At 37.7% G+C, this 15915-nt stretch overlaps 1 protein-coding gene across 1 annotated transcript in view; it reads right to left on the bottom strand.

Annotated features, from left to right (window-relative positions):
• Positions 1–15915, bottom strand: part of HAS2 (hyaluronan synthase 2) — a 37650-nt gene that overhangs the window by 3248 nt on the left and 18487 nt on the right. The window contains exons 2-3 of the mRNA XM_027854045.1: positions 13976–14602; positions 1541–1642 (exon numbers count right to left, since the gene is read on the bottom strand). Of these exons, the coding sequence (XP_027709846.1) occupies positions 1541–1642; positions 13976–14602 (729 nt within the window). The remainder of the gene's footprint in view (positions 1–1540; positions 1643–13975; positions 14603–15915) is intronic.

The raw sequence follows: 15915 nt of genomic DNA, 5'->3' as shown, positions 1-15915 counted from the left end.
TCCCAGAGGTTGTCACTATCCAGGTAAACAACTGTGTTTCCTGAGAAAGGCAAGATTCTGAAATACCTGTCTCTACATTAAAGATAGAATAATTCTATCAGACTGCTTCAGAGGACGCTAATCCATTCCTTTCATCCCTCACTTGGACCATAGATTCTCTCCTCTGTTGACACTTGACTGCCTCCATTTTCTCTCCTGCACCATAAGCCTATGGATTCCCTTTCTTATATGCTTCCATTATTGATTGGAGTTTCCCAAAGGTCCTTCTTAGCTCTGCCACTGCTCACTTCCTGTCACTTCCCAAGCACTCCTCTTGCCCTTTGTTCTGTTTCTATAAAGAACAGTTTTCTTTCCCACCCTTCTAATTGTGATTTCCTCTTATTTTTCATCTCATGAATACTTCCTCCTCTTCTAAAACCCATCATTATTTTTTTTCCATTCTGCAAGGACTTGATCAAAATTGAGCCCCCATTATTATTTTCTCCTTTATCTCTAGTGTGACATCGGGGTGTCCCAATTGTTTTTTTGTGTACTTCTTTCTTTTTGTTTTGGAATTCTGTTTTAGCAAAGATTAGGCTTTTTTTTCTCTTAAAAGCATCATTTAGCAAGAGTACATCACCACTTACTATCATTTATCTGTCGTCATGATGTACAAACACATGCAAAATATATTTTCAGAAATGACTGATGTATTGATCTGCTTTGATTTATTATGCTTATTAGAGTGATGTGACATATTTTGTAGGGTCAGTCAGTAATATATTGTGATAGGTATGTAAATAAGGAAAAAATAAGTCCAAAAGGGGACACAAACAATATAAAATATGTAAAGCAATTTGGAAATTTTAAAGCACTGGTAACAGGTTAATTATTGGTTATTACCACCTGGTTGAATTCAATATATTTTTTTTTTAAAAACTGAATCACATACAATATTCTCTTTTGTTTTTATATGTTAAAATATCTGTTGGTTATTAAGTTTATAATAAAAAATAAAATACATACATCTATATGTATATATATACATATTTATATATCTATGTATATATAGACACAAACACAATCAACTTCTTAGCTTCCTACAATCAGCCTATATGTCACTGCATGGAATTATTTTAAGCACTGGTCTGAACTTCTGATTTCATTGGTGTGGTAATTTCTGATGTGGAAACTTCTTCCACAATCACTTTGGCAACTCTTCCGTAACTTAAGAATCTTGGCCTGTTGCCTCGGGCACTAAGAGATTAAATAACTTCTCTGGGTTCACACAAGGAGTACTTGCTAAAGGCAATCCTTGAACTCATCTCTTCTTGAATTCAAGGCTGGTCTTTCATTCACTATGCCATGCTGTCTCTCATTTTAGGAACATTAGTATACATTTAAGTCAAATTATAAGGCATTAGGAAAATTTCTCTTTAAATATGGAATCTTTAAGAATTAATCCATGAAACTCCAAGAGAATTCAATTCTAAGATGTCTAGAAAGCAGATACTGCATTATAATCTTATTTTATTCAAGTCAAATCTCAGATTATATTCACCTGCACATCGCCACCAACACCTCCAACCATAGGATCCTCTTCTAAGACCTTGACCATCTCCACAGATGAGGCTGGGTCAAGCATGGTGTCTGAATCACACACCTGCAGAGTGATGGTGAAAAAGAAGGATGAAGGACAGGAAGGAAACTGGAGAAAGCTCTAAAGCTCAGGCACATTTGCACTTTGATATTGCATGCTTTGCCCTACTGCTTCAAGGCTTCCTGCTGAGGTTTTGGACGCCACAGCACTGGCATCTCACAGATTCTCCTGTTTTCCACAAGCAAGGCAGTGAGTTTAGTGGCCTGCTGGATGGCATGGCTCAAATCTTGCACTGAGTTATGACGACGTTATCTCTGATGAAATAACTTCTGGGGACATGCCGCAAGTTCTTATGAAGGCCCAGCATGGGGAAAGTATAGAAAAAAGTGTGTGAAATATTCTAGCAGTCTTTGCTCCATTTTCTGTGGTACATAGAGATAGGGGAGAATGCTTCTTCTAAAGATGGTGACTGGTTCAAGTGCCACTCAAAAGAAAACCAGATGTTTGACAGGGCAGCAGATAATTCTGTCCTAGATAGAGAATTAACATTACTATTCAAACCTCATAATGCCCTACCTACTTCAGTACTACTCCTAGTATATACTCCCAGTATATCTCCTGATATGAAAGCAGGGATGTGTCATCATAAGAAGGCTGACATCTACACTAATGTACCTAAAAGTATCTGTTCTCACAACAGTTCTTATAGCTGTTCAGATGGCCAGGTCATTAAACAAAATGACCTCTCATCAGAAACCTGAGTGTTTCATATTTCCCAAGCATCCAAACTGATGGTTCTGCCTGGCACATGCCAAGCACTTAATAAATATTTATGAATTAAGCAATTGATTTTAACTCAAAATTCCCAGTCTCAACAATGCCTCAAATCATCCTGTGAATGGCCATAGTTAGGAATTGGCAAATTTTGTTCTAATGGAAAAAGCAAAAATGATATACCTCTGCCTTATAAACAATCTCTTCAAACGCAAGCCCTAAACCTAAACCTAAACCTAAACATATATATGTGTGTGTGTGTGTGTGTGTGTGTGTGTATGTGTGCATTTGTATATGCATGTATACATATAAATACATATATACTATATATGTATGTATTACATAATATATAATTCCCCTTCATTAATCCCCACTATAACCAAATTACATATATATATGTTTATAAAATCTGTATATGTACCATATTATGCAATATTACATATAATTTTATATTACACATATAATTTGCGTATATGTATATAGGTATGTATATACATACATGTGTGCATATATGTGTGTATGTGTATGTGTGTGTGTATATATATATATACATATATATGTATTTATGGTAGGGATGAATAAAGGGGAACAAGTTTGTAGGATTTCTTTCCCCTCTTCAGTTTTGTAGCTTATGTTTAAAGATAAATAGTTTTAAAGTAGAAGTATATCATATGTGTATATAGTTTGGATTAGAGTTACATATAAAGGTGTGTGCGTGTGTGTATATATATATATGTGTGTGTGTGTGTGTGTATAAAATTTGTGGGTGGTGAGGATATACACACATATGTATAATATATACATAATGTATATGCACATGTGTATTGTTTATACATATGCATATTTAGATGTGTATACTTGTATGTGTACATATATACACATATACATGTACATGAATATATGTAGGAGCAGCTACATATATATGTATATATATGTATGTGTAAATGTGTGTGTGTGTGGCTGCTTCTCACTTTATACACATTTTGAAAATAATTGTAAATAGCATAATTTTAAATGAATAAATGACTCATGGTAAATCCTTCTGTAAAAATGAGTTCTCATTCAACCTATTTTGGGAATAAATGCAAATGTTCAAATATCAGAACTGCTTGAAGTGTGGTATGCCTACACATTTGGATGGATGACTCTTTGATTTTCTATTTTGAAATACCCCTGTACTCTCTGATTTAAGAAGAGAAGTGAAAGCGATAGATAATATTTTAGATTAGAAAATCTAACATGTTTACTGGTAACAAATTTTCAAGGATGTCTTATACCTCAGATGGCATCCTAAACCTTCTAGTCGAAGGGTCCCAGGTGGTTTTCCCCAGGCTGGATGCCCACCCCTTCCAAGTGTTGTCAATCACTGGTCACACACTTAGCTACAAGCCGGGTAGAAGCCGAAGAGGAGGGCAGCAAAAGGCGAAGGCACAGCTCCAGAACCACCGTAAGAATCCAGCATCTGGATGCGTTAGTGACACACCCACTGATATTGACTTAAGCCAGGAAAGGTAAAATTAGGCTAAAATAAGACTAATGACAACAGGATAGAGCAATCCAAAATTAGTGTTCAAATCGCCATGCGAGCTCGGGAATGTGAACAAGTTAGAACTGTCTCTTTTAAAAAGCTAAACTTGAAGGAAATCTCTGAAGTTCTAAAATGTTTGAATAGACCCAGACTCCTCCCAGTTTCCAAAAGGAGAGTGCCAAAAGTTCTGTGAGAAAGACTGTTCTCATGACTTTTTCAGCCATGACTGAAAAATAAAACTGTCAAAAATCCCCTGGGAAAGAGCTTGCCATTAGGAGATTTGGGACTTTGGAAGAAGCTGCTATACGAGTTGCCTCAAACTCAACTCACATGTTTTTGTTCATCTCTCAGAACTAATCTTCTTATTTGTCCTACTCCTATCTAAAGCCTTTAAGCTTATTACAGAGCCAACCAAACAAATAATTACTCAGATTTATGTAGCCCTTTGAGATTGGTAGTTCTTTTGTTTTCATCCTCATTTTACAGATCAAGAAACTGAGGCTCAGAAAAACGAATTGCCTAACCAAAGGTTACATAGAAGGCAAGTTTCAGCTGAGACTTGAGACCCAGGCATCCTGTCAATTCTCATGATAACCTCCGAGAAACAGTGGCATCATATGACCTGGGTTTCTAAGGGTCTGAGACTCTTGCCCTAGATAACTCCAAACCTTCATTTATCACTACCTTTAACAGGCTATGAAGGTGTATGGCAGGGGTAGGGAACTTGTGGCTTCAATGCTGCAAATTTCCCACCCCTGATGTATGGCATGGTGTGGGCACAACACAATGGCCTATGTCAGATTGCATGCCATCTTGGGGAGGTGAGAGGGGAAGGAGGGGAAGAAAATTTAAAACTCAAAATTTTATAAAAGTGAATGTTGAAAACTAAGAATAAACAAATACTTTTAAAAATAATAAAAAATGTGATGTTATTTTTGTTTTATTCTATTTTCATTTTGTAAATTATTTCCCAATTAAAATAAAATCTGTTTTGGGCTTCAGTCAGGAATCTTGCAGGCCACATTTGACACTTGACCCAGGATATTGCTAAATCTCAGTATTGTGTTCTTATGATATTCCTTTATTATGAAATATTTTATATTCTCCCAATTGAGATAAGTTTAAAAACATGAAAGAAGAAATACAAAATGAAAGAGAAGACTACAGATCAGAACAGATGCAATCAAATTCCTGCTTCAGAATCAGATGGTGCAGCAGATAGGGTGCCGGGCAATGAGTCGGGGAGATGTGAATTCGGAACTAGCTTTAGACATTTACTAGCTATGTAACCCTTGACTGATGTCTTTCTCAATGAAATGGGGATAGTAAGAGCACCTGCCTCATAGGGTTTTGGTAAGGATCAGTGAAATAATATTTGTAAGGTGTTTACTTAACACCACACCAGGCACATAGGACACACTTAATAAATAACCATTCTCTTCTTCATTAAAGAGATAAAGCAAACACAAGCCATCACTGTCCCTGTTAATCTAATCTCTCCCTTATGGAGTAGCTACATAGTACAGTGGATAGAGTGCCAGGCCTAAAGTCAGGAAGACTCATTTTCTTGAGCTCAAATCTGGCCTCAGATACTTACTAGCTGTGTGACCCTGGGCAAGTCACTTAACCCTATTTGCCTCATTTTCCCCCTTTGTATAATGAAGAAGAAAAAGACAAAGCATAACAGTGTCTGCCAAGAAAACCCTAAGTAGGGTCACAAAGAGCTGAACATGGCTAAACAACTTTTCCTTATCCTCGATAATCCAGCTGATACTTCTCTCTTTCTCATCTCTCCAAGAGAGAATAGATTTTGAGTTGTTTTCTTAAAAATAAAAAAAGCAAGGGGCAGGTAGGTGGCGCAGTGAATAGAGTACCAGCCCTGGATTCAGAAGGACCTGAGTTCAAATCCGACCTCAGATACATAACACTTACTAGCTGTGCGACCCTGGGCAAATCACTTAACCCCCATTGCCCAACCAAAAAAAAAAAAAAAAAAAACATAAAAAAGCACATTTGAAATTCTGTTTTTAATTGATGTGGTTATCTTTTTCCACCTTTTTTTTTAGAAATTAAACTGATTATATTGAAGGGCAGTTTAAAAAAAATTCACAGACCCCAGGCTAAAAATCCCTTATTTAAATGGAAAACTCTACTGATAATAATTTGTGCTACCAAATGTGAGACCCTAACACCCAAGTCTAAAGCCTTTCTCAATATTCTGGCTTCCTTTCTTGTTTCCTACTAACTGGCTAACTGACTGGTAGCCTCCTGCTCTCACTTCAAAGGGCAGGCTCTAAGGAAATCTCAATTACCCTGATTGACTTCACTGAGGAAACAGGATGGGAATAAATCAATACAACCTTCCACTGTTGCCCCACAGCCAGGTCTCATACTGGTGATGTCCTAGCACTGCATATTTCAACTTTGACCTTACATCTTAACCCTGGCCAAGGGGGATCACTTAGCTCTAGGCTAGACAAGGAAATTAATTCTTGATCACAGTCACTACAAGTTGTACAGACCCTGCAACAACAACAGTATTTATATAGCATTTAATATGTGCCAGGCACTATGCTAAGCACTTTATATTTATAATCTCATTTGAACCTCACAACAACCCTAGGAGGTAGGTGCTATTATTATCCCCATTTTACAGATAACGACACTGAGACAGTTAATGACTTGCCCAGGGTAACAGTCTAAGGACAAATTTGAACTGACTCTGGTGCTCTATCCACTGAGACCAAAAAATTGGTCCAACGGACTTTGGAAGAATTTTTCCAGAAGGTGCTATTTTTAAGGATGGGGTAAAGATTTATGTTACCATTTGGTGGTTCTCTCTCCAAGGTTTTCCTCTCCAGTCCTGTTGGATTCAGTTGCCTTAACTATGGTCAAACCAACCCATGACGCTTTTTTGACAGATAATCCTGAAGTTTTCATCTGGTCTTCTTTGCTGCTCTTCTTTCAGGAATTAGGAATATAGAATTATATAAATTGAAGAAAGTGTTTTAAAAGATACTTTCTCAGTTTGTCAACCCAAAAATAAATAGAAATCGTATATGACTTTGCCACTTATCTACATTCCTTCCCTCTCACCAGAACTTAAAAGTGGTAACAGTGGAAAAGTGTTAACTCTGTAGTAAGAAGACTATAAAATGAAGGGTTTGGACCAGATAACTCTGAACCTTTCCACATCTAAATCTGTCATCCTAAATTTATGAATCCCTCCCACCACAGTTATGATACACAAAAGAACAGAGCTCTATAATGAAACCACTGGAAAAGTAGAATATCAATACAGGATGTGCTGGAAGCAACCTGAAACTATTCAAAAGAGCTGATTGTTAAATTTTCCATGTAAGCATTTACACCTCGGTATTTAGCAAATACTACAATGGGGGCAGCTAGGTGGTGCAGTGGATAGAGCACTGGCCCTGGATTCAGGAGGACCTGAGTTCAAATCTGGCCTCAGACATATAACACTTACTAGCTGTGTGACCCTGGGCAAGTCACTAAATCCCCCATTGCCAAAAAAAAAAAATACTCCAAATCAGGGCTTGATTTATTGCTTAATGATGGCCTAGGCTTAAGAAAGGGATGGGAAAAAAGTTAATAATGTAAATTAAACTTAAAAATGTGTCCTGTATACATTTTTTTTCTGAGAGCTGGTTGGTAAATATTTACCTATACACCCCCAAAACTCAATTTAATCACTTTCAAGACATAATTATTTTTATGGCGTCTCCAAATTGGGAACAGCAAATAAAAGGTGAAAGGCTTTCTGATCACTGGGGATCAGTTGGGAGTTGAAGAGACAATACTCACAAAAAGCATCACGTGGTAGTTACGGAAGCATAAGTAAAAAAAAAAAGAAAGAAATTTGCTTCTTATTTTTTCCTTCATTTAAATCCCAATTAGCAGAGCTTTAGTAGACAGGAAATGAATACTTGCTGAACGGTTGATGATACAATCAATCAGCAAATATTTATTAGGTACTTACTATATGCTAAGCACTATGCTAAGCTCCACATATACAAATGAAAAAATAGCCTGTGTTTTCACAGAAGGAAATTATATTTTAATGGGGGAGACAATTTATTTAAAATAAGAATATGCAAGTTGAATACAAAAGTGATGAAAGGCACCTGGTGGTTCAGCTGAGCCTGTAGTTAGAAAGCCCTGAGTTCAAATCCAGCCTTATATACTTACTAGCTGTGTGACCCTGGACAAATCATTTAACCTCTGTCAGTCTCAGTTTCCTCAACTGTAAAATAGGGATAACAACAGCACTTAGTTTGCAGGGCTATGATGGGGATCAAATGAAATAATATTTGTAAAACATTTTGCAAACCTTAAAGTATCATATAAACGCTAGCTATTATGATTAGAGCTGGTGACATTAGCAGCAGAGAAGACTAAGAGCTGAATCCTGAAGGAAGCCACCGGGCAGTCTAAGAATCAGCAATTGAAAGGAAGAACATTCCAGGCATGTGGAAGAGACAGTACAAAAAGCCATTAGAGATGAATCAATATGACTGATTATCTGTAAAGAGGTAGTAGCATGAAGAATCTTCAGGTTGATTTTTTTTTGTTTGTTTTTCATACCACTGAGCCCTGGAATATTAGAGCTGAAAGAGCTCTGGAAGCCATTTTGCACAGCCTCCTCATTTTATAGATGAGGAAAACAAGGCCCAGAACCTGAAGTGACTGACGTCTTGCCTAGAGTTGGAGTCAGGACCAGTGCCTCAGTCACTGGGTCCTTACCCAGGGCTCTTAACACTATTTTAAAAAAAGGATCCTGAGAAATGGATATTATTCATCATGAAGCCTTTCAAGTTTATCTAGTCTGACCCTCTCCCAAAATATGAATGTTGTCCAGAAGTCTCTGTATTTTAACTGTTTCCCCATGATTTTGCTTATCTTTAAACTTTCTAAAGGTGTGAATTACTACAAAGGGCAGGGAGGGGAAAAACAAACAAGGAAACAGGTTTTTAAGACAGAGAATATTATAAGGGATATCCCCCAAACTGGGACTAATTAAAGCACCATGAATATTTTGAGGTTTGTGGTCTGATTTTCTTCCAAGAATTCTGGAATGGATAGATTGCAAAAACCCCCAAATGACTCCTTCATACTTAACCTACTCTCATTAGACCTCCCCTGCCTGTGAATACCTAAAGCATACACTAGAGGCAGTGGGGTAGTGATTTAGAGTGTTTCTCTATGAGAAGGAAAATAGAGAATTGGACAGAGAAAGCTGTTCTCAGAGCTGGGAAGACAAGACTAGGCCAAACACTTGTTGACTGATTGTTTCAATCAACTATTCAACAAACATTCATTTAGTGCCTCTAGGTGTACAACCCTGCAATGAAGTTCCATTTCTGACTCATACTAACTGTAAGGTCCTGTCACTTAACTTCTCACCCAAGGCAACTTTCTCTAAGACTCTAAGTTCAGAGAAGGTCCAACCTGCATTGGTAGAGGGAGTTTCCTTGCTTGAAAATTCTCTATAACCCATAAAATCCTAAGTCCAGTCCCTATTCCTCACCCTGACAGATTTGACAGTTAATAGTATAACATAAAATTTTAATGTGACACTTTAAGCATCATAAGGAACATTTCAGGGTTATCTAGTCTAACACCTTGCCTTAAGCTATCTTAGACAAGTGAGAATCAGTCCTGTTGGAAAACACCTCTAAGGCAAAGTTTATGGGAAGGAACTTAACTACCATTCCCCACCAAGTGTATCTTTTCGTTGGACCAATGTAATGAAAACTGAAGCTGGAATTAAAGACCTAGGCTTGAATCACAATTCATGAAACCTTAAGGATGCAGTAGGGTATCCGAGGCCAGATTTGAATTCACCTCTTTCTGACTCAATTCAATTCTCTACCCACAGTACTTTCTTAGCTGCCTCTCTAGGAAGATGAAGGCTTAAGTTCTGATACATATTGCTTGTGGGATCTGAGGCAAGTCACTCAATTCTTAGTACCCCAAGCAACTATAAGTTGAAGAAGAGATACTGATTTGCATTTGATAGGGAATTTATTACAGGAAGAAATTATAGGTCTGAACCTAATATTATATATATATATATATAATATGTGTGTGTGTGTGTATATACACACACAAGTATATATATATACATACATATACACATATTTTACATCATATACAGATATATACACATATATACACACACATATCTACATACAAACATATATGTATATACATGCATATATCATCATCAGGATCATTACTTGAATTCATTTAAAAAAAATGTGCTGCTATTTCAAAAAAAAGCACTAACTTAGCCAGTTTGATTATGTCACAACGGGCAGGGCTTCAGTTCTGTTATTCCCAAGTCTGACCACTGCTTTAGCAGAAAATCAGCCCTTTCACGTTTTCAAAAGTTTGTATTTTTTTTCCTGGACAGGCACAGTGTAAGTTGTCAAGGATACAAGCACAATCCAAAGCCAGAATTATAAGAGAAGGAGGAGTTCCAATGAAAATAAGAACTGCTTAGAGCAGTGAAGGACTACTCATATGAATTAAAAACAGAGCCAGAGGTCATTTTGTCCTGTTCCCTGCAGGGGGACTTCAGGAAGTACCCCAATTATCCCAACTTTGATACTAACAAACTGCACAGCCACAGGCAAGACATGTTCTCTGTGAGTAAAATTACCTCTACGAGTCTCAGCTTTTTCATCTGAAAAATGGGGGTAACAATATTTGTGTTATGTTACCTCACAAGGTTGTTTGTAAAGAAAGTACACAATTAAATCTTAAATCGCTACAGAAATAAGAATTATTATTATTGTTCTTTCTATTTAGCACTTGCTGTTACTATTGCTATTAATATTGTACTTAAAGATGCAGTAGGGGAAGCCCTCATGATATTTTGCTATGGAAGTCAAATATATCATAGTATTTGACAAGAATGAGTCAAGGAGAAAAAGTAGGAGACAACTTTCTTATGACCCTTCAAAGCAGGTAAAAATAGGAAGTATTTGCGCCAGGCTTGGAGTCAGGAAGACCTGAGTTCAAATCTGGCCTCAGACACTGAGTAGCTATGTGACCCTGGGCAAGTCACTTAACTCTGTTTGCCTCAGTTTCCTCATTCATAAATAAAATGGAGAAGGAAATGCGCAAACCACTCCAGTATCTTTGCCAAGAAAACCACAAGTGGGATCACGAAGCGTTGGACACAATCGAAACAACTGAACAACAACAAAAATTAAGAAGTTTTAATCACTTGGCCAACTTTCCTAAATTTCTCAAAGCCATCTGAAATGAGCCTTCTGTTATCGAACCCTAGTTGATCTTATAGTCAAGCCTGGTCCAATCATTAGATCCAGGAAGGTCAGAAACTAATCTGTAACTTATATTTTTAGGGAAAATAAGGTCTCGTAGCTGGTGTATATCAGAGGCAGGCTTAAACCCAGGTCTTCCTGATGCTAAGGCCAGTCTTCTGATCGCTTTGTCATGTGTGTGTAACCATAGACATGAGATAATCATTCTCTAGGTGCCACAGTGGATAGAGCTGCTGGTGTGGAATCAGGAAAATTCATCTTCCTGAGCAAATCTGGCCCCAAAGACTAGCCATGTGACCGTGGGTAAATCACCTCGCCCTATTTGCCTCAGTTTTCTCATCTGTAAAATGAACTGGAGAAGGAAATGACAAACAACTCCAGTATCTTTGCCAAGAAAACCGCCAATGGGATCATGAAGAGTTAGATGTGACTGATAAACAACTGAACAACAATAATCACTGTAAAGCGTTTGATAGCAAGGAGTATGTAATTGTTAGTTGCCATTATTATTATTATTATTAATCTACATAATATAAGAGCTGGAGGGAACTTTCAGTCAATTTGTATAAATAATAGCTTATAGCTACCATTTATAGAGTGCTTTAACTTATTTTTTCACTTGATCTTTGAAACAACCCTCTCAGATCAGTGTTATTCTCACTTTTTTTCTGTAGATGAGGAAACTGAGGCAGGCAGAGGTTCCTGAGGCAGGATTTGGTTCCAAGTCCAACATTCTCTCTACTATACTACCTAGCTGCTTAAACCTCCCACTTTAAAGAGAAGAAAACTGAGGCACCAAGGGATTAAATTATTTGCCCAAAGTCACACAGCTATTGAATGACAGAAGCCAGGTTATATGTGCTAAATCTTAGTAAGCCTCTTCTATTGAATCAGATCACCTGAGTCCTGGGCTTTCTCCTATATCATGTCATTGTTTACCAAGGTTCCTCTGAGGACAATGAACAGAAGGCCTTTTACAGAATTATCAAAAAGGTTGGTAGAATCTAGTATCACTCTTTAAAGGAGAAGAGAGGTCAAACCAGACAGAAATTAATATTAAGCACCTTTTGTAGTAGCAAAGAACTGGAGACAGAGTGGGTGCCTATCAATTGGGAAATTACAGTAAATCACAGTACTAACCAACTAGTACTATTGTAACTAATAATTTTAATAAAATCAATTACTATTCAATTTTAATAATAAAGTTCCAAAAAAGAATTTCTTTCATTGGGAGGCAGTTAGTTGGTGCAGTGGATACAGTTCTGGGCCTGAAGCCAGGAAGATTCATCTTCCTAAGTCCAAATCTGGCCTCAGACATTTACTAGTGATCTTGGGCAAGTCACTTAACCCTGTTTGCCTCAGTTTCTTCATCTGCAAAATGAAAAAAGAAAGAAATAGCAAACCCTAGTATCTACCAAAAATGACTCAGACGAGATCATGAAGAGTCAGACATGAATGAGATAATTGAACAATAACAATAAGAAAAAAAGGAATATGAAAAATTCAAAGAATCATGGGAAGACCAGTATAAACTGCTGCAAAGTGAAGGAAGCAGAACCAGGAGAAGACACAAGTACAATAATTTGAAAGACAATTCTTAAAAAAAAAAAAATCAAATACAATGTAACTATAATGGCCAATGTTGGCCCTATGGGAAAGATGTGGAAATGCACCTTCTTCCTGGTGGGGGTGGGAGGCTGAACTATGGATATGGATAATCATATAATTGTCAAAGGCAAGTTTCTGTGTCCACAGATTTCTTGTTACCAGGAAAGGCTCACTGGGAGGGTGGGTGAGTGAGCAAGGCCCAAAATGAATGGAATATAAAAACAAAAGACACCAATCAAATTGCAAAACTAAAGAAATAGAAATAAAGGGAATGACAGCGGAGAGATTGTCCTGTTAACTTTTACTTTGCAAGGACTTTTATCTGAAGGATCTCAGGGAGAAGCTGCCATTTGAAAATTCATGGGACATTTTCATCTTCATAAAAGCTCATTTATGACAATGCCAAGACCCAGTAAAAGTCCTAATAAGAGATAAGGAGTGAGGTAGAGACAGGATGATCCCACCCTACAGTGTATGTTCAGGGAATTAATAAAGGACATGGGGTAATTATTTGTGCGGACGTGAATCGCATCATGCAAGTTTTCAAAGGTCAAGCTGCTGGGAATGAGGTAATGCTGTTATTAGGATGAAGTAAACACCATTTTGGCTTTTTGCAAATGGGTGTTTTTCTTTTTTTTTCTTTTCTTCCCATCTGCTTTTTTTTTAAACAATCTCTAAATTGCTCCCTTCTCTCTATCTCACGCATCTTTGTGCAAAATGTTTTTAAAGGCCACACAGTGCCGTCCTTTTTGGCCGGTGGAATAGAACAACGTCTTAATAGCCTTATATTAGGGGCAGCTAGGATAAGAGATTATTTGCTTACAGGGTTGGAGGTTTTGAAAAGTTATGGAAAATGACCTTGGATTTGACTTGGCTAAAAAGAGAGGGCGGGGAAAGGGAGGGGCAGAAAAAGGTCTCATGTTCAAAATAGTCTTAATTTCTAACCAATCATATGGCACAAGTGAAACATTTTCATAGATACTTTCTAACAGCTTTGCAGTAGTTTTTTTTTTTTTTTTAACATGCTTTTCAACAGTCATGCTGTTTTCAAACAGGCTGAAAGAAACACTGTGTTCAGAAGGCCCTGGGATGGTCTATAGCATACTGCGGGAGAGATACAAAGTGGCTTTATTTAAAAGGATGTTTGCATTGGAATGAGTCTAGAAGACCTACCTGCACATAATCCACACTCCTCCCCAGTGCTTTGAATGCTGTGTACATTACTTCTCTTTTTCCACCCCATTTTTGCATGATGCAAACACTTTTGTTGGACAAGACCAGCTGGGTTATGTACTGTGAGCTCTCTTTATGTGACTCGTCCGTCTCACCAGGGCCTTTTGTGTGGAAGTTATTCTTCCAGATGTAAGTGGCCGCAGCGTCCCTGCCCATGACGTCTCTGAAGATCTCCAGCATATACAGGTCATCGTCTGAATTGCCATCTATGACCATGACCACCTTAATCCCAGGATAGGTTAGCCTTTTCACAGAAAGTAAACATTTTCTTAAGTAATCAGGGTCTTCTTGGTATGCAGCAATGCAAAGAGCCACAGATTTGTTCAACTTAATAGGAGTTTCTAGTGATCTTCTCATTTTCCTGTGCTCTAGAAAGGCAAATAGGCTTTGGATGATAAGATGTGAGGCTAAGAAAGCACCATAGAGTCCAAAAGAGAAATAATAATTTTCTGTTTGGAAAAACTGGTAGCCAACAATATAAGCAGCTGTGATCCCCAGGAGAAGGGAGACTCCAAAAAGGGTAGTTCCAATTATTCTCAGGATACAGATAAACCTCTCACAATGCATCTGCAATAGAATAAAATAAACAGAGTGAACCAGAGCTTGGCAAATGTCTTGCCATACATTCTTGGGTTATTCCTAGAAAAACATTTAAGAAATTTTCATCTCCACATGCCCACCCAGAGCTTAGAAGCTCTGGCCAAATGTTCCCAAGTGGTACTTGGTCAAATGATATCAAAGCAAACCAGGAAAGGCTATTGATAAGCAGAATGAATTCCCTTCCCCTTCTGCTAGAATAAGCTCCTTGAGGAAAGGGTCTATCTTCCTTTTGGTATTTGTATTGCCAGAGCTCAGCACTGTGTCTGGCAAATCAATCAATCAATCAAACAACAAGTATTTATTTTGTGCACCTACTTGGTGCCAGGAGTTGTACTAAGCATTGAGAATTTAGCAAGCATTGAGATAATAGCTACTTGCAATGAATTTCCATTCTAATGGAGAGGAAATGACAAGTAGCTATATAAAATATCCACAGCATAAAGAAATAAAACACATGCAAAGTAGTGAAATACAAGGTATTTGGGGAAGGCGGCCACTAGCAGAGAGGAAACAAGGAATTCTATCCAACAACTACATACTTCAACATTTGCCAAAACGAGAGTAGAGTAAAGAGAGATAAAGAGGGTGAAACTGATCATTCACTAAAAACATATATATTTCATTAGTTCTCACTTAGAAGCAATCTACAGACCTAAGATGTGTCATAGATGTTTAACCAAGGTCCAGTCATATAATCTGTCTGATTCTCCAGCACCTTCCTAGCTAACACAGGGAGCTTCACACTGTAGGGTCTCGATGAGAATCTTTTTTTTGAGGCAATCTGAGTTAAATGACTTGCCCAGGGTCACACAGCTAGGACAAGCATTTGTTGGTTAAATTTTTGAAAGCACAGATCTGACCATGTCACCCTTCCATTCAATAAACGCCAGTGGCTCCCTATGACCTCCACGATCAAATACAAAATCCTCTATTTGGTATTCAACACCTTTCATAACCTAGCCCCCTCCTACCTCTCCAGTCTTCTTAGGCCTTACATGCCTCCTGTCATCCAACCCCACAACCTCCCCCATCCCCCACACGCATACTCTTCAATACAGTGATGCTGGCTTCCACATTGTTCCTGACACAAGCCAAACCATCTCCAGACTCTAGGCATTTTCACTGACTGCTCAAGCCTTGAGAACTCTCATTCCTCACCTCTGGCCCTTTAATTCCTTCAAATATCAGCAAAAAATCTTTCAAGCCTTTCCTGATCGTCTTAATGCTAATGACTTCCTTCTAGTGATTATTTCCAATTTGTCCTGTCTATATTTTATATT

Source organism: Vombatus ursinus, unplaced genomic scaffold (assembly GCF_900497805.2).
Source record: "Vombatus ursinus unplaced genomic scaffold, bare-nosed wombat genome assembly UNPS02010284.1, whole genome shotgun sequence".
Lineage (NCBI taxonomy): Eukaryota > Metazoa > Chordata > Mammalia > Diprotodontia > Vombatidae > Vombatus > Vombatus ursinus.
The sequence above is the reverse complement of the archived record's forward strand: the minus strand, read 5'-3'. Positions and strand labels throughout refer to the sequence as shown.